General features: G+C 31.1%; 2 protein-coding genes across 2 annotated transcripts; both read right to left on the bottom strand.

The window, feature by feature from the left end:
- Nucleotides 1–6475: 6475 nt before the first annotated feature.
- On the bottom strand, nucleotides 6476–8968 carry LOC126771176 (uncharacterized). Its single transcript, XM_050490933.1, has 4 exons — nucleotides 8815–8968; nucleotides 8027–8191; nucleotides 7574–7723; nucleotides 6476–6729 (listed from the first exon to the last, which is right to left on the bottom strand). Exons 1-4 carry the CDS (start codon nucleotides 8890–8892, stop codon nucleotides 6559–6561), a joined length of 564 nt encoding a protein of 187 aa, XP_050346890.1. The 5' UTR covers nucleotides 8893–8968; the 3' UTR covers nucleotides 6476–6558.
- Nucleotides 8969–11482: 2514 nt separating this feature from the next.
- LOC126771137 (phenoloxidase-activating enzyme 1-like) lies at nucleotides 11483–17604 on the bottom strand. The gene is made up of 7 exons (XM_050490880.1): nucleotides 17399–17604; nucleotides 15050–15258; nucleotides 14011–14191; nucleotides 13133–13244; nucleotides 12670–12857; nucleotides 12494–12586; nucleotides 11483–11988 (listed from the first exon to the last, which is right to left on the bottom strand). The coding sequence occupies exons 1-7, from the start codon at nucleotides 17448–17450 to the stop codon at nucleotides 11675–11677; spliced, it is 1149 nt and encodes a 382-aa protein (XP_050346837.1). The 5' UTR covers nucleotides 17451–17604; the 3' UTR covers nucleotides 11483–11674.
- Between the last annotated feature and the right edge of the window lie 2395 nt (nucleotides 17605–19999).

Genomic DNA, 19999 nt, shown 5'->3' with positions numbered 1-19999 from the left:
GTACTAATATATTATAATGTCGTGATTTTAAATCTTTAACCGTACCGTAACAGCCTGTGAATGTCCCACTGCTGGGCTAAAGGCCTCCTCTCCTCTTTTTGAGGAAAAAAAAAGCTTATTCCACCACGCTGCTCCAATGCGGGTTGGTGGAATACACATGTGGCAGAATTTCAGTGAAATTTGACACATGCAGGTTTCCTCACGATGTTTTCCTTCACCGTAAAGCACGAGATGAATTATAATCACAAATTAAGCACATGAAAATTCAGAGGTGCTTGCCCGGGTTTGAACCCACGTTCATCGGTTAAGATTCACGCGTTCTTACCACTAGGCCATCTCGACTTCAACTTTAGTCATGAGAGAATTCATAAAAGTTCATATTATCCGTTTGGTAAATAAATGGGGTAGAAGCATGTCGTATATGAAAAAATAACTTTAAATGTAATTGGATACTATGCCACTTAAAAAGAGTCTTTATTTTTAATGATATAAAGATTTAAATCCAAGATTGGTTTATCTAATTTGGAGAGTAATATTATCGTCTCATTCGAATAGATGAGAAAAAACGGGGGTCCAGCGAGCAAACTTTTTAATTTGTAATTACAGGGCAGCGTCCAAGCTTTAAGCATCATTAACTTTCCTCCTAAATGTCTACGTTGTATGGGTTCCGTACATACTTTTCCAACATGGAAACATTTTATTGTCCGTAGCCAAATTACTTTGGATTGGTGAAAAGAGATAAAGCGTATTTGCATAATTAGTTTATTTTTATTTTTTGTGTGAATAAAATGGAATCGACATTTTTTTCAAATATTTTTACGTTTATAAGAATGCAAAAAATGAAAACATATTAATTAAACTGTTTTCTACTTATATTATATCAAAATAGCTTTAGCCTTTAAATTAAATTTTATATGATGTCCTGACAAACCGCGTACAAGATATATAGAGTGCGTAAATGTGTACCCAAACAAAAGTGCACTCAAGCGCAAGTGTACCTTTGCACTCAAAATCTGATAGGCCGAGCACGTCTTAACGAGCTTTCAGATGTACGTCAATGTAACATTATAATTTCTTAACGCCATGAATATGAATACTTAAGAAAAATCTCTAATCTTTTTTAGCTCGATTCGAAATTCGAACCTCATGATAGTAGTCAGAAATTCAACGAGGCAGTTAATAATTTTGCCGACAATAATTTAAATTTGTTTCAGATTTAAATATAATTCTCCACTAAAATTTACTTTCTAATACGTCTAAAACGTCCATACATACATACACAGATACTTATACCTTACTGAACAGACAGCAGGTTTTAATCAAATCTCTAGACTGCGACACTGTCAAGTTTCTTGCAATGTCCTTTGTGTGGCTTCTGCCTACTTCGTTCAAAATACGAAGCAAAATATAAATAATCTCTAAAATGAATATAAAAAAGCTACACTCACCTAATATTAAAATCAGAGAAAACTCAAAACGGCACGATTAAAATTAAAGAAGAAAAGAGAGGTAAATCATTTATATAAAAAGTTATAGCTATTAATAGAAAAATTACGTCCATCCGAATATCTATTTAATCCCAATCTTTAACTCCAACTCTCAGATTTCAAAGTGCGTCGTTAGCAGATCTCTACTTGACAATTTTATTACGAACTGACGGCGTATTATTGGAACTCCTCAAGAGCTCTTCGCACCTCCCTCATACTAGTTATCACATATTTTTGATGCGTGCGGCTTTTTTGTCCACTCGCTGCGCGTCTTTTTCGTTTGCTATTGATCATAAGCATTTTCGTCTTTCATGTTTTGTAAGGAAAAAGCGAAATGTTATCTATAAATCTATATACTATTTTTGTTTTCGTGATAATAATAATTTTAGAATACACATACACATAATTTTTATTATTATTGAAGTACTTATCGGTGGAAAATTATTACATTATACTTAAAAAATAATGCTTGTTATTGTTCGTATTCTATGCATTCTTTCATTCGATTGAGTTAAAACTTCGTATAATTTGATTGAATTTTCATGTGCTTAAATTGTGATTATAATTTATCTCGTGCTTGACGTTGAAGGAAAATATTGTGAGGAAACTGACATGGGTCTAATTTCACTGAAATTCTGCCACAAGTGTATTCCACCAACCCGCATTGAAGCAACGTGGTGGAATAAGCTCCAAAACCTTCTCCTATTAAAAGGAAGAGGAATAAGCCGAGCAGTGGAGCATTCGCAGGCTGTTACTGTAGTTTGTTTGATTTTTGAAGGTTTTTGACTTATACAACAGAAGGCGCGTAATCGTTACGAACATGCGGTGAATTAGCTTGTCCATAATATTTTCAATATTTGAACGGATATATATATCAAAAGCTAAATGAAGCTTTTCATGATAAATATTCAATACTTGTTATATAATATTTGCTTAAGATTGACATGTTTTTACATACTAATTCTTTTAATGAGTAGACAAAATATTAGATATCGATATACGAGTATATAAGTCCCTTATCAACCTTTAGCTACGTCACCTTCCCCAATTTGTCAAAGGACAACCTTTTTGAGTGTCCGCTTAGATTTCCTTTCGCCTTTTTCGAGAGCTGTCCACGACATGGTTTTTCAATTTGGAAAATAGTGTTCACTAATTCGTATTTGGGTGATATATAGACAGACGGAATATTAAATGGAAACTCCAATAGCAGAATGCAGCTTCGAACTGAATGTCGAAATTTACTCTTAAAATCCATTTATATTATAAGAATCTTTTTATTTTATTATAATAAAATAATCTAATTATTTTTTAAGAATATATAATAATCTAATATATCTAATTATATATTCGCAATATATAATTAGACAAGAACATAAAATTCACAATTGTCACGTCAATAGTTTAAATTTAAAGCGAATGAAACTGTGAAACATAGCTACTTATATATTAACGTTAAATTATAAAACCTTCTCCGAAACGCCCTGCATCTTCTCGCATAGTTATTTAGTTCGAGAAGTTTGTTTAAATTAGGCATAACTAACGGCTCCTCATTTATCTATATATGTATATAAAAAGAATAACTGACTCTTTGATTGACAAATCAACACACAGCTCAAACTCGTACTGGGGATAGCACCTTGTAAATTTGCGTAAGGGTTCCTTTTACGTTGAAGGTTAGCAGTAGGAAAGGTTTTTTAAAAATATTAAATATTTAACTCCTAAGGTAGTGATTGTATGAAATTTCTTCATTTTTAAAAAAGAGCTATGAAAATTAGCTTATAATGAAACAATTCTCAAATATGATGCTAGTGAAGCGCTTGTATACGTAATATACGTAAATATATAAAGAATATTAAAATAATAATAAATAAAAGAAGATAATCAAAATTGTTTGAGCAACTTGTATATATATATAGTACTAAACTTACCTTAATATTATATATATATATATATATATATATATATATATAATATTAAGGTAAGTTTGACACGTTTGAACAAAGAATAATATATATATATATATATATATATATATATATATATATATACAATGTACACATGTATACATATGTACAAGTTGTTCAAACGTGTCAAACTTACCTTAAAAGTAGTTATTCCGCATAAAATGAACAAAAGCCAAGCAAAGCTGAAATAATTTTCTCGGCTCAAGTAACCCTTCTTCGTAAATTAAAGCATACCCTTTATGTTGACGATCCGACAGACGTCAGCGGCATTGTTTCCTTGTCCTCACAATGACTAACTTCGAATTGTTCACATTTCACCAACAATATAAATTTTCGCTTATGTCTTGATGATAATATAAATATATTTTATCTACTGATAGTAACAAAATATATTTCTTTTCATATAATTTCCCGGAAGGAAAATAACTCCACTCCACCTGATGGTAAATGGTAGTAGAGTCCAAAGAGTGGTAATTATACATAATATCCAGTACGATACAAATGTTCTTTATTATACACTAACAAAACTAAAAATAAAATACAAAATGAACTGTATATTACTATAACATGTACATGATTGATGAAAGTGTAACTACTGAGTTTCTTGAAGGTACTTCTCAGAATCGTGACTTTTAATTTAATTCTGCGCAGTTACCAAATTATTTTGTTATTGATCACCGTGGCCGATGATACGAAATTTATTAAATTATAATTATATTATAAATAGTGTGAGCCGATACCGAGCTACTCACGAGAATTGATTGTAAATAAAAAATCTTACGCTGACGTCGAAATTTTACGCTTACTCCTCTGGCGCTCAAAGTCTCAATTTTAGGAAATGAGTCGAGCAAATTAGCCAACTTCGTCTATACGCGGTCACAACTAGATTACAAATATTTCTTAACACTGCCTAAACGTCAATCATAGTATTTGTAGTCCAACATGGAAATTAATATTGAATTCATAGATTAATAACAAGGATATTTTTGGCGCATGGCCAAAATCGGAACTAATATGGATATCTTGTCACATGTCATATTTTGATAGCCGCTGCACCAGATTAATGATTCTTTTTATTTTAAGCCCTAAATTCCTGTCCATAATAACTGATGGTATACATTTTATGAAATATACATATGTATAGTACAACAATACACACTCTTCTTTTAACAATTTTATTTATAGTGCAGTTATTCATATTTCTTTTTTAAGCGACCTAGATGCGATATTTATACTGTAATTATACTGTGTTATTATTTCGTGTTTATTATTCATCTCGTGCTTGGCGGTGAACAAAAACATCGTGAGAGAACTTGCATGTATCTAATTTCAGTGAAATTCTGTCTCATGTGTATCCACCGACCCGCGTTGGAGCAGCGTGGTGGAGGAAGCTCCAAACCTTCTCCTTAAATGGGAGAGGAGGCTTTAGCCCAGCAGTAGGACATTTACAGGCTGTTACATGACATTACTTACCTTTCAATGCGGAACACACCAATACAACGTATTATAATTTAGTGGTAGAATAAGGCCTGCAAAGAGCCCTAATATTTGTAAATAATATTTACACATTTGACGAAGACCATTCATATTAAAGATAAATAATACTCTTTTATTATATATTACACCATTATATGCATACATTTAATAACTTCTATTATTCAGTGAACGCAATAAATACTCTAATTTTGATATAATTTTCGCTGTAATAAAGATTTTTATTTGACGTTAAAAAGTTTATTTTTTTGGTAATAAAAGAGACTTTTGAAAAGTCAATCTAAACTTAGAACGTGACTAATTATTTTTTCAATACAAATTCACATAAATCCTCCTCGAAATATAAACGGTTATTTGAATAATATTGTAATTTGAAAACGTCGGGCGTCACTTCATTTGCATAAAACTGATTGTGACCTCAGAAACTAAGAGTTTTCACGTATGTTTTTCAAACTTTCTGAAAGTTAATGTCAAATTTATTGCGTAAACTTGAAGTTTAATCTTTTTATTAAAATAAATTTGGTGCTTTATTAAAATAATATATTCTAAAGAACATTCTATTATCTTTTGTAACATATAACATTTAATAATTTCGCCTTATGCTTTAAATATTATAGTATAGTTGTATTATTTATTAACTAAAGCGTAATTATATAATATATAAAATCATTTAGTTGTATTAGTCGCCGATTTGTATGAGTGCCGTAAAATAATTGCCGGTATTTCCGCGTGTTTTTAATATTTCGCGGTAAAGATTTAATCAATTTTAATAAACTAAGATAAAATTTATATACATTAATACAGAAAGGCTTTGACGGACAAGTCTTGGAAGAAAAAGTAAATAAAAAAAAAAGAAACATAAATATGGTGTTCAAGTTTGCCGTGTGACTCGTAAAGTCCACATTTTTTTATACTTTAACTGTTACAGGAGTATCCGAGAAATATATGAATTGCTATTTTTCGCCCGCGGCTTTACCCACGTGATAGTGGAAGAGAAGCAGACTAACAACAACAGTAACAGAAAGACAGAAAGTTACTTTTACATTTTTATATCAATATACATTAAATTCAATTTGCATTAACTTAGTCTTTAAATTTAATCTACATTTAAACTAACGAAAATCGTATATGTGGTTAAAAAAAACGCTTACAACATCGTATTCATTACTAATTAAATGATAGCAACATTTTATTCATCATAATTGCAATGTAAAACTGTCATAATATAGGCTTAAAGTATATTTTTATATGACATGTGTTATAACGAGTTAATGGTTTACAAGACGAGTATTCACGTTATAGCCGGTTTTTTTTATGAAAAATTAATTCATTTGTCAGACGCTATGCAGCAAATAATGATATATAAAAAATGATTACGTCACTCTTAAATGTTTACAATTTTAAATTTTTTATTAATTGAAACGTAGGATCGAATAAATGAATAAAATTCTGTAATATATCAACATTCTAAATATTTAATGGACTATGGAATAAAGGTAATATTTAAATTATATATTTTACTGTTGTAATAATAATATATGTATATATATATTGAAATGTAATTTAATACAGAATACAATTTAATCATAATGAAAACATATGGTGCACAGATATCAACCTTTCGTTTTCTCTGATATGCCCACAGATATGATATGACAAGAAAGTTGCGTTTCTGTTAAGTCTAACATAGATAATTGTATCTCGTAGTCGCCAACAAACTCGTGACGTAGGACGTCTTTCGCAAAATCAAGTGACATAGCCATATTGTCAATCGGATAATCGTCCTGAAAAGTAATTAAAATTTTAAATATAAATAATGAGCTGCATGACTAATTTTTTTTTAATCATGTCACATTGAATAGCATATGAATTGTCGAAGTTAAAAGCATTTATACTTGTAATAATAACAAGTCCACTTGTTCGGAAAACAAAATATCCTGATATAAGAAGAACCGTAATGAGATAAACAGCGGGTTTTTTATTTGTAGTAAGGCAAATGAGTAGTGTGGTAATATAGTGGTACCACCACCACCACCATCTGAAGGTCGTCACCATCACCCATGACTCTGATACTGCAAGGAATATAAGCCATTCCATACAACTGTATTGCACTGCCAGTCGTGAGATCCAATATGTTTTATCATAACTAGCGCCTGTAAGTCCACTGACTCAGTCACCCTTCAAATCAAAACAACTAGTTATACAAGATGTTGCTGTGCAGCTGTAGAATTTATCATTAAAAAAATAATAAAGTGGGCCGATTTTAACATTAATTTTTCTCTTACCGCCATCTTGTTTACTTTAATCAATCGTCAAACCATATTCATTCAAATGAATATGCAATATTTTGTTTGTTGCCAAAATGCTAAACAACTAAAATTGAATGAAAAATCAAATCACATCCATATAAGTTCGTTGAATATTTGCCTATTTTAAGCAACATTTTAACTTTTTTTTTATTCTAAAATTTTCATTGCAGTGTGATATCTATGGTACCTTAATTTACTCTGTGATTTCATAAATCATACAATGGATGTTTGTTTGCTTATTCAACCCTTCTTAACAAGAAAGTTTTTTATGTACAACGCAACAAGGAATTTTAAAATTTTTATGCTTTACCATAATCACCTTTTTTATTGGACATTCCGAAGCATTTAGACTTTGTACTAACGGCCACCACGGCGTATCCTTTTTGTGTAAACTACTACAAAGATTCCCTGCAACTGTATACATAAATTCCTTGGCCAAATCGGTTTCCTTCCACACTTTTAAATCGACCTTCAATTGAAATAAAAGATTTATATTATAAGATATTTAATTCAATTTATATATACAAAGATAATTCTTATTGGTACTTGTGAGTATGTTAGTCATTTTTCTCGTCCTCAGCTTGAACGATTTTAATGAAATTTTTGTACTTACAATGTTACCTGGATAGTTCTTAGCTATGGTTGTATGATTTCGTAAAAAAAGACATATAATACTTCATTTTCAAATTCCCAGTTAGTTGTAGTATAAGTTAAAAAAATGTTAACAATTTGTATGTTAGAACAATAAACATCGAATATTTGCATCACGTACTGAATACTCATCCGTTATATCTGCTAATACGTATAGATTTCCAGACAGACCTAGACTGTCTCCCCCATCTATAGTTCCAACTTTTAGGGAATCACACTTGAACATATCATTTTTGAAACCATCACAGTCCTTTATTTCGTCATTAAAATCCGCAACGTAGTATACCTATAATTAGTCATAAATTTAAAAATTATGATTAACATTGTGGAATTGATTTCGGACTTAGCGGCCAATCTCGAGTAAGACTAGACAACTGCGCAGGACATATTATAGTGCACAAGTGGTACACAGAAACAAGTGCACTTTCTATTCCCTTACAATCATAATCCGGCGATGCGGCAAATCCAATACGGCAGAAAAGAATTCAGGTGGAGGACCAACGGCTTTACGAGCTATCCAATGATCCAACAAAACACACAAAGTAAAAAGTCATAATGAGTGACTTATTACTTAATTAAAAACATTTTACTTAATTTAAAACTAAAATCATTAATTACTGGTAAAAGCAATAATACATTAAACATGTTGTTATAACAAAATATTGTAATTATTTTCGATCAGAGCTTATCTTAATTTCCCATTAAAACAAATAATATAATAATTAAACTTTAGACCCTTAGGACTCTTGATAGTTATTTAACAAAAACCAAATTCACATATCATAATAAAAAATATCTTCGTGTCTGGTTTTAAATCATAGCCTTACCTTATCTCGCTAACCAATTTATATTTAAACATTTACGTATATTATATAGTAAATAAAAAAATATATATTTGTGAATACTTACGTCATCAGACTGAGCTATATTATTTTGTATAAATGTCATCAATAATACTGATTTAATAAATAGCGGTATATTACTCATGGTAACTTTAAAACCTTTTTGTATCTAAATGGAACCGAACACTGTGTAGAAGATTTTATATGTTGGACGATAAAAATCAACGTTATTTCTAACACAACAAACTTTAATGATAATGATATAATTATTGATATTTTATAATATTCGCGTGCCCATTCTCATATCAAACGTAAACAAGCGACGAACATGACATTGTACCATGTAAAGTACTTATCAATGTTATTATCGAAACCGCATGATACAGTTCTATATAAAAACATTTGAATAATAAATATTTGGACAAAAAATATTTTGAAAATCTATTTATAGAGATTGTTGTCTTTCGACTTACTTGGTTAGTGAGTCAGGGCATTGACGGTGAGATTTGTAAGATATGTAATACGTACAACTAGCTGATACATTTCTCAAATATTATAAGTAATAAGCGATATTAATATGATAGTTTTCGGTTACAGTGATCATTTTTAAAGGATACTAGTTAATGCTGCCTATATTGTAACACACGATTATAAATGTAATATTCTCTACTACTTCTATACTATTCCTCCATAGTGCTATAGAAAGACAGCACTAATAGAGAGATCAGAGAATCACAAGCTTTACGGGCTCTCTGAGGCACAGAAGTAAACCACTTCCAACGGGCTGTTGCTTAGAATTACTTTCCAGCTTTATTAAAGAAAAACCAATAACTTTATATTGACTGATATATTTTTGAACTTTGGGATTGGCAAACATATAATGACCAACGAGGCAGTAAGCACCATAATATATTATACCATAAATATGATATACAAATATATACACTTGACATATAATGATGTAACTTTGCCCTTTTCAATTTGGTCTCAAATTCAACTTAATATCAATATTTAAATAAATTTAGTTACCCCTCCCTAGTAATATGGGTCTAAATAAAATGTAAACATTGAAGGATAAACATACAAAGAACAATTCTTTATTTTCGTTAGCGTACGCAAAACACCTCACTAAAGTTTTATCACAGAAGGCGAACATACAAAAATTTTATTTTTTATTAATTGGGAAGATATAGAAAAATCGTTTGTTAGGAATAAAGTAAACAAAACATAAAATTACTTTTCAAATTAGTTGAACAGATATTTCGATGTAAGTGCGCGATATTTTTCGCATGAAATAAACAAATGGGGCGCGTGTAGAGAGTATATCATTTCCGATATAGTAGTTTTATGTAAATGCCGCCTACTTTTAAACTGCCGTAATTTTTAGATTCCGATTGGAACTCCCAAAACTCCCCTTTTCGTATTTGTTATCTGTACGAAATGAATGAATGTATTCGCAGTTTTGATTTACCGGCTGTTTTTCTTACTTTGTTACATTGAAAATTTGGTCGAAATTATTACCATTGTATGTGTTCGAATATATATTTAACTTTTACGTATGAGTAATGTCAAACAAATGATAATTTAATTATTTTTATATAATTTAATATCCGTGGATTCCTTATATTGGAACAGGTCAATCTGAACCGAATACCGCAGGTTCAAATGGGGGAAATCACTTCTAAAATTTCATTTTCAAGGCTTTGAAGGGACCTGCATATAACAAATATTTTTCTGCCGCAAGCCCAAACCTATTTAAGAAGAGAGGAAACCTATACGATTATAATATCATTGATATGTATCATTGAGATATTTATGACCAACTTTTACTATCTATATACGCTTAAAACGTATGTCATAATATGTACATTTAAAGCGGCCTTTGTTACGTTATAATATTAATATTCTGAAATAAAAATACATAATTCATGATGCAATAATATACCCATACTCCACCAAAAACGGTACACGAAAATTCCATTCTATCATGGATTAATAAAACCTAAAGGGACTGAAGATAAATAAAATTTTAAGGTTTCCATGCCCGTATAAGTTTAAAGGGCAAATGATTTAATTATGCGCATAGAATTGTCAGCGCTCCACTTAATTTGATTGCGAGTGACACCTATGCAAATGATACGTTACGACTAATTGAATATCTCTGTACTATGGGGACTATAAATGACTTTAGGACCGAAGAGGTAGCGCCTTATATATTATATATTAGTTAAGTTTTAAGTTTAAGTTAAGAATGTGCAATATCACTATCCAATACGAATTTCTATATCTAGAATAATCCATACAATGTTCCACAATCATTTGATTTCCGCTTTGATAAAAACTAGATTTATGGTTATGCTGTTGTTTATATATTAATATAATGTTTCACAATAATAAATTAGTATTTGCAAGTGATGTTTAATTTTAAGATACTTTTTAACGTAAGAGGAGGGAACTGGACTTGAGGCTCACCTGATGGAAAGTCACCACCACCTATGGATCTGCAACACCGGAAGGATTGCAAATGCGTTGCCGTCCTTCAAGGAATGAATTTGATAGCAGAAGGTCGTGATATTTGCCATATGTAATACTATACAAATGGTACTTATCGTTAGTAAATATAAACTGGACGAATGATAATTGTGGTAAAATGACTTAAGTAGGTATAATTTTTCATTTTAAACTTGTTATTATATATAGATTAAAAAAAAAAAAACAGAAATTAAAATACTATATTGAAACAAAACATTTATTAGAAAACGAGTTGAATGTTTTTTTTTTTTGTTCATATGTAATCAGTTACAACAAACTCATCGCAATAATACGATCGACCTGTCGGACAATTGGTTGAAAGTTTTTATCACCCACGTGTATGGATGGCATTTTTAATAAATTGACACTTAATTACATATAAGACTTGCAAATAATTATATGTTAGATGATAGCATTGTATTTTTAATCCAATCTAAATAGTTAGCGACCGAAGTGTACACGCCTGGCCAACCGTCCCTTCCGCATCCATATCCGAAGGAGACAACGGCCACAGTTTCCCAAGCTCCCGTAGACGTTTTCCTCATAAGCGGACCACCCGAATCTCCTCTACAAGCATCCTGTGCGAAGACTCCTCCAGCACATAACTGTCCATTAGTCAAATCCGCACCAAGTGATCTATACTTTAAAACACACTCTGACTTACTGAATATCGGCAAACCAAGCTTTAGTTTAACTGGACTACTCTTTCCTGAAAAGTACATAATAGATTGTATCAATTTTAGTTCTTATTATAATATTTTAAAACCCTATTTATTTGTTTACGTGGTATAAGCCGAAACAAACGAAAATATTTGCAGTTCAAAAGGCGCTTATCGCTTACTAAATAATTTGTTCCAGGCTTTCTTTGGTTTTGGACATTTGAAAATTGAGATCTGGATTTGTTGTATTCATTTAACCTCACGTCTACGTACCAATAACTATATAACAATACAAAAATACTACACATCTTATATAATAACATAAGTACGAATATATTATATAACAAGTTGAATCATTCATAGTAGTTAATTGTTTAACGTAAGAAATATTACTCATTTTTTATGAATGGATACTTGTTCAATTATAAAAATGGAGGTGTATTTCTAATCGAATTGTTGCCATGCAAGCCCACATGACCCTTCGGCTATTCTTCAATAATAAGTTTTCTAAGAATCGTACTTGTTATGTGCAAAATCAATAACAACGAAACGTACCGTTTTCGGTTTTTCCCCAACCGGCCACAAATACGTCAATTCCGGCATCTAAACGAAGATTATTTTCAACTACACAGATCGGCTGGACGTAATCTGCGAAGACGTAAAATAAATAAATATAATTAACATTTACATAACTGCGAAGTCACTACATTAAGTATATTTTTAAACCTTACATGAAAATGTTGCCCTTTTAGCGAGTCGTACAAGTGCTATGTCGTCTTTTCTGTTCTTGTTCCTATCGTTGAAACCTGGGTTAGGATACGCTGAATGAACTAATATCTCTTGTACAGGATCAGCGCAGGTATCGGAGAGGCAGTCTATATCCGATTGTATGTCGTATTCACCAAGTCGGGCTGTGGTTCTAAAATGAGGATATTCTTTTTTAAAAACAACACAAACATAATTGCAAATACAAACGCCTCATTAGCACTATACAATGTCTTGCTCTAAATATTTCCAAATGAGAAGTTGTCAATTTTAAGATTCAATATTTAAAGTAACTCTTCATAGCATTATGGGGTAATGTCTACTAAAATAAAAACTATCAGAAATTAATGATATTTCGTTAATTGAATAAATCAATAGTGTTATTGCTCCGTTATATAATGATTTAACAATTTCCGACGGTCTACTTACAATCTTCCAACCACAGTTTCGATTTCTCCAGTTACACAGTGTGCTGCCGTGAGGATGTAACGATGGTTGATCAGCACTCCACCACATTGGTATGTTAACGGTGCATTTTTTGCTAATTAAAGATGTCCAATTGGTTAATTTAAAGTATAAATACAATTTCTTTAATAAAAGTAAGCCTAAAATAATTTCAAATGGTACCAAGTAAATAACAATTATTAGAAAGACTCTTCGACAGTAACGAAAAAATGATGTTGACCTTAGCTTGCACGTTTGTATTTAAGATTATTAGATTTCTGCGTCTAGGAAGAACTGCTAGAATCAGAAATCAGATTGATATCTGTCCTAATGTTTCTTTTTACTTCAGCAGTGCTATTTTGTAAGGGCTCACTTCATTACTCACTCGTGATACTACCTAATTACCTAATTATGGAGATTTACTATTTGGATGCGTGTATTGTATTGTATCTGAAATTTCTGCGGCGAGTCACGCGTTTGTTCTTAAAGTGGATATGACTTTATTATTCCTCGAAATTAAAAACATAAACTATTGTGTTTGATTTATATATATTATAAAATATTCATTACAATGCAAAATACCATAATTTATTAATACAAATAAATGTATAATCCAAAACAATATATAATCAACAAAATATAATGAATAAAATGTTGTTTCATATTAAGTAGTGGCCTGTTGGCGCATTTGGCAGTGATGAGTCTGGCGTGTATGTGTATAAATTTATTTAAAATTGTATATCTAAATATTTACATAAGTCGGCTGTTACTTATAACACTGACATTAAGTTGCCTAAGGTAGTAACAGACAACCGTGTGTGGCGTTGACCGAATTTAAAATAAAAAAACTTAAATTAACTTACGAGGTTGGTATCCTAATAACGCCATCCATGGAAACTCGTCCAGGTCAGTAATCTGACCTCCGTATAAACGATCGCCATTCATATCTAAACCACACTGGTCTCTTGGCATGGGATATGAATCTTCTTCTACCACTGGATCCTCACCGGCTGACGGGCGAACGGGTCTAGAAGGAGGTCGTCGCTAAAACACGTTTTTATATTTATTTACAAACAAGGCTTTATTTATGATTTATACTTATAAACTGTTACTAATGAATTGTTATTTATGAATTCAAAATTTGGGCTGTATCATATGTTGGTTTACTTTATCTGATTGAATTAAAACATTTTAAAGTCGTTGCTGTTAATTGAAGGATTCTGACAAAGGAACTTCGACAAATCGCACGCACCGCACGCACCGCAATATATCGTATAATTAAAGAAGTAATGCAATGTCTAGCTAGTCTTTATATATAAAATTTCGGTGTGCGTGTGTCCACGATTATTCTCCTCCTATGTGTCTTTACCGATTGTCATGTTTTTTGTATTTATTGGGTCATCTGGGTGGTTCGTAGCGATAATTGACAGGTGGCGCTGTTGCCAATACCAATAATTCTCACGTAATAAAAACGTATCAAACCCGGCAAGCACCACTGAATTTTCATGTGCTTAATTTGTGATTATAATTCATCTCGTGCTTTACGGTGAAGGAAAACATCGTGAGGAAACCTGCATGTGTCTAATTTCACTGAAATTCTGCCACATGTGAATTCTACCAACCCGCATTGGAGCAGCGTGGTGGAATAAGCTCCAAACCTTCTCCTCAAAAAGAGGAGAGGAGGCCTTTAGCCCAGCAGTGGGACATTCACAGGCTGTTACGGACGGATTACGGAAAAACGTATAATCTTTATATATATTTATTTATGAATCTCTAATTGTTTTCAAAATATCTCGAGATAAAATTTCTATTTTACCTGCACGAAATCGTGACGGACAGCAATATTATAGTATAATTATGTATATTTAATAATAAAAATGTTTTCTATAAGTTCATACTCACAGTAGTTGGTGCGCTTTGAGATGGAGTTGGTGTGGGTCCACAGCACACTCTCGGGACGTATCCTTCGAAGCCACATTGCGATTGTCTTAGGAAGTTGACCATTTCACTTTTAAGGGGTCTTTGCTCAAACGCTGTAAGCAGCTGTGGACAATCGTAGATTGATACACATTGGCTTCTTGCGCCAAGAGGTGTAACGCAACCATCTGATACTGAAAGTGAAAAAAGAGATCTGTTTATTGTACCTGATAATGTCCTCCTGACCGAATCCGGTCACGACGGCAAATCCGAGAAAAGCCAACAGAAAACATTACAGTGCTTAGTGCATGTATATGCTAGCACAGGTGCGCTCTCTATTGGCTCATTCTAATAATCCGATGCAATTATTAGGTAAAGATATTCTGTAAATATCCCACTCCTAGCCAAATCTAGTCTTTATTTAATACGGATGCAATTACGAAGTGCAGCTGCTTAAATTACATTTCTACGAAACGCGCACATCTTCGGTTTTTTTAAGGTTATAAGTAGGCGGACGGGCAAATGGGCCACCTGATGTTAAGTGGTTACCACCGCCCATAGACATTGGTGTTATAAGAAATATTTCATCGCCAATGTGCCACCAACCTTAGAAACGAAGATGATATGTCCCTTGTGCCTAAGTATTACTGTTTAACAATAGAATATCTGATGAGTGGGTGGTACCTATCCAGACGGGTTTGCACAAAGCCCTACCGCCTAAAAAATATTATATATATTGATTTAGTAACTTATCTAAGCATTTCAAAAAGAACGTTATCCCAATTAACACTATTATGTAATTGCTCCAATGACATATATGATATCAACACTAATCGTTTTACAATTAAGTGCATAACAAAGAAATCTCGACACAAAGCAAAATACGCTTCGGTTATCATCAGTGGACTTATATGTTTTAATCAACGCTCTTTATAAGGCCATTCGTTACGTCAAGAGTTAGTTATTAGAATGTTATATTAAAGTTTTTCCTCAAATACCTTGTAATGCACATCTGCAGACTACATTTTAGTAGCTGAAAATATGTACAATATTTTAAAACTAAATAATAAGTTGTATGTACTGTAATTGTCATTTGTTTAATTGACCTGTCATTGTATTAACATTCTTAATTAAATAACTTGATATTACAGTAAGACAAAACTTAATTTTTTAAAATATTATTATTAAGAAAATAACTATATACAACTAATATATTTCAACATACATCTTTATATAATTATAAATTTTAATTTAAATGTATTTCGAATAATAAACTTGAACAGCGAGCGTAGTGTTGCCATATGAAAAAAGTTATCAAGTTGAAATAAAATACTAAAAAAAAACTATTATTAAGCTCATGTGCTAAAACGAATACAATGTCGTATAATAGATTGTACTGTCATATTCTATTAAACGTGTGTGCGAAATTTGAGCTCAATGTGTGAAACTGGTTTCAAATTCAATTAAATTTATAAATAACACATCCAAACAAATGAAACTAAATAAAAACTTATAATGATATAATTTATCACTCATGTTTTCAAATTGGATATACAAAAGCGTCAAAAAAAACATAGGTTAGGTTATCTGCTTCGTTTGAACAGATTATTTATAGCTTATAAATTAGTTTCGGATAAGAAATTTTATTTGTCGGCGTGATATCTCAACTCCATATACATGTTTATGTGTATATGTAGGTATATGTGTGTAGATGACGATGGCCTTTTGAAATGAACATTTATGCATATCTTGTTGTATGTTCGAATCTTGTATTGGTCGATACGAGGAAAATATTTGATAAATATATTACAATCATTATTATATTGTTTTAAAAAATATATATTTATATATGTGAATATATAAAGAATACGTTTTTTTTTATAAATGGATTGGAATGTTAAATAAAGTTCAATTATTATATTTATAATAACAACATGTATTCTATGTTTAAAAAATGTTTAAAAATACGTCAAATAAAAATGGAGGAATTTTGATTACATGCTATACTGTTTTAAATATAAAACCTTTAAATGTTAATTGAAATTTATTATATTGATGTATAAGGAAAATCATCAACTAAAATGTTGGTGTTGCTGCTATATTTGGAATTCGGACAGTGGACGCTGAAATAAAACTTTATACGTATTAAAAAACAACCATTAAAACCTAACAACATAAAATAACTCTCATAATCTGATTATTAATCTTTAACCTCATAATTTATATGAAGATAACACTTCACTTCAAGTTGAAAATACGTAATGAATGTTAAATGAATATCCGTGTTTCCTTATTTTATGAACGTATTATTTTATATTATCAAATAATACTTACACGCTTTTGTAAATATCGTCGTCAAACCAAATAATATAACTAAGCACTTCATTTTGACTATTTATTCACACTATTCTTTTAAACAATTGTTGAATCACAGAAGTTGGTTCATCACTAAGACCGATGTCATGGAAGCTAAATTGTAAATGACTTAAACTTGACGAGATCACTTGTTCGTCCGCTTTACTATACTGGATCTTAAAGGTCAACCTCTGTTTATATATATATGTTTTAATATCAACGTTTTCAAGTACAGTTGACGCGTAAAATATTTACAATAATACATTCCTACTCTATACATTTGTTTTTTTCATATAATATACTTAATTGTAAATACTTAAACTATTTAATTAATCAAAAATGAAACCATTTATTATCTTTGAATCTGTGGCACAGTAGCTGTTTTATTAAATTATATACTTTTCAATCCTTTTGTAATAATAAATATTTAAAAAAAATCTCGGACTTTTCTTTATTATTATGTGCATTTATTAAAACAATATAATATCGATGTTAATCATGAATCTTAGTAATTGATCTAGTATTCGATGTTCGTGCTTAAATTTGTAATAAAGACTGCTTAATTCAGTTTCTCAAATAACTAAATTATTTATTGTTTTGATTCTTTTAAATTAAAAATGCCACATTTCTCTGTATTTCTGGTCTTATTAAATACAGTTTCATTATAATATTTTTGTATATTGTTTCTTTACTGGACAACTGTACTCTACTGAATCAATGCGTCATTCTCGGATTTACCCGTGTCTGCTTCAGTGTAATAATAACAAGGAATACAGATAATTTTTTGTATTAATGTAAAAGTAACAAATAATATGATTTGTTACTTTTAAATCCTTAATATCTTAACTATTATCAAAAACATATATTACATTTATTAAAATTGATTTATTCATGATTATAATACGATTATTATGAAACTTTAATGATCTGCGCAATATTTTTTATTTTTATGTTTGTCTAGTTTTTTTTCGATTTCCTAGTTTTATCAAAATAAACTTACGTCACATTTATTTTGATTCCTATAGTTATAATCTTTTAATATAATGTTACCTTTAATTTTCGACATTAAGGAAAACGTGAATGAACTTGGAAAAAATGCGCACATATACATTTATTTATTTTTTTTGATAAAAAAAAACATATAATTAATATGCACATGTGTATACGTAAGAAAATTAATTCACTAATATGAATGGGAATTCCATTATATGATACTGACGAAAAGATTTAAGACAAAGTAATGTTGCCTGGTACAGGAAAAGTTACCAATTTGCCAGACTGTTCCTACTTCTTACAATAAAAGTTTCTGTTTTTGTTTTTAAATCGAATCGAACATTTACTGCAGGTGACCTCAGCTCGTACTGTTTATATTATAATGTCATTTCATGATACACAATTTTTTATAGCCTTTACTTGAACCCGGAAAAACACGAAACTCCCTCGTTATAATTAAGCGTTACCAGTCGTTGTAAGTATCAGGAAATGATCTTTACTAAACGCTTAGAAGTTAATATTTTAGCATAGAATGCATTTTGATTCACGATTCACTATACAAGAGATCTCATTAATATCTCGGCGAGATAGCTCAGTGGTTAGAATACGTGAATCTAAACCGATGATTGTGGTTTCAAACCCAGACAAGCACTACTAAACTCTCTTGTGTTTTATTCTATAGTGCTAGTGATTATAATAAATAATTTCGTGCGTGGTAAAAAAACATCGTCAGGAACCTGCGTGTGTCGAATGTTAATCTGCCACATGTCCATCCACAAATAAGCAGTAAATTAGCATGGTGGATAAACTCCTGCAGTGGCTACAATCAGTTAACTACGTTTCTTTTTTTTTAATATACTAAACGTTCAGAAATCGAGTAGTTCACTATGTGCCACTTTATATTTTTTTAATTGGTTGCATTTTATCAACAACGTCACCCTTTCTGGTGCGAATATCGTAAATCAGCACCTTGTCGCCATTTCGCTAATCGACCCAGTGCCCAATCAGGCAATTCAGTAGAAAGTAGGACGCAATTTCCTTCGCAATTCGCTTAAGGATTAACCTCATTAACTTTCATGTCTCGTCTGCTAATTGTGTTCGGCTCCTCAATTCCTGACGTCATTTGATTATACACTCGTTATGGGAGAAAATAGTATTGGCGATAAATAGTACCCGCATAATCTGGGCGTGATTCGGATAGCGTATAAGGGAAACTGTTGATAAGAAGCAGGACTTGCAAATCCGAATGGATCATTACAATAAGCACGGCATTATTAAGTTATCGCATAAAGTTATCTTAGTTATAATAAATAGATGGACTAGCAAATAAGCCTGAGATGGTAAATGGTCACCACTGACCATAGACATTAGCGCTGTTAGAATTAAATATGCCTTACATCTCCAATGTGCTCTCAACTATGGAAATTAAGAAGCTGTCCCTTGTGCCTGTGGTTAACTGGCTCACTTATCCCTTAAGCCGGAAGACAACAATACTAAATATTGCGGCGTACCGGTATTTGTTCATGTTGTTATACAAAATCAAATAAAACACTTTCTTACGATATGTATAATTGTGCAATTTAGACT

The sequence above is a fragment of the Nymphalis io genome, chromosome 10 (assembly GCF_905147045.1).
Source record: "Nymphalis io chromosome 10, ilAglIoxx1.1, whole genome shotgun sequence".
In the NCBI taxonomy this organism is placed as follows: Eukaryota; Metazoa; Arthropoda; class Insecta; order Lepidoptera; family Nymphalidae; genus Nymphalis; species Nymphalis io.
This window is presented reverse-complemented; position numbering and strand designations above follow the sequence as displayed.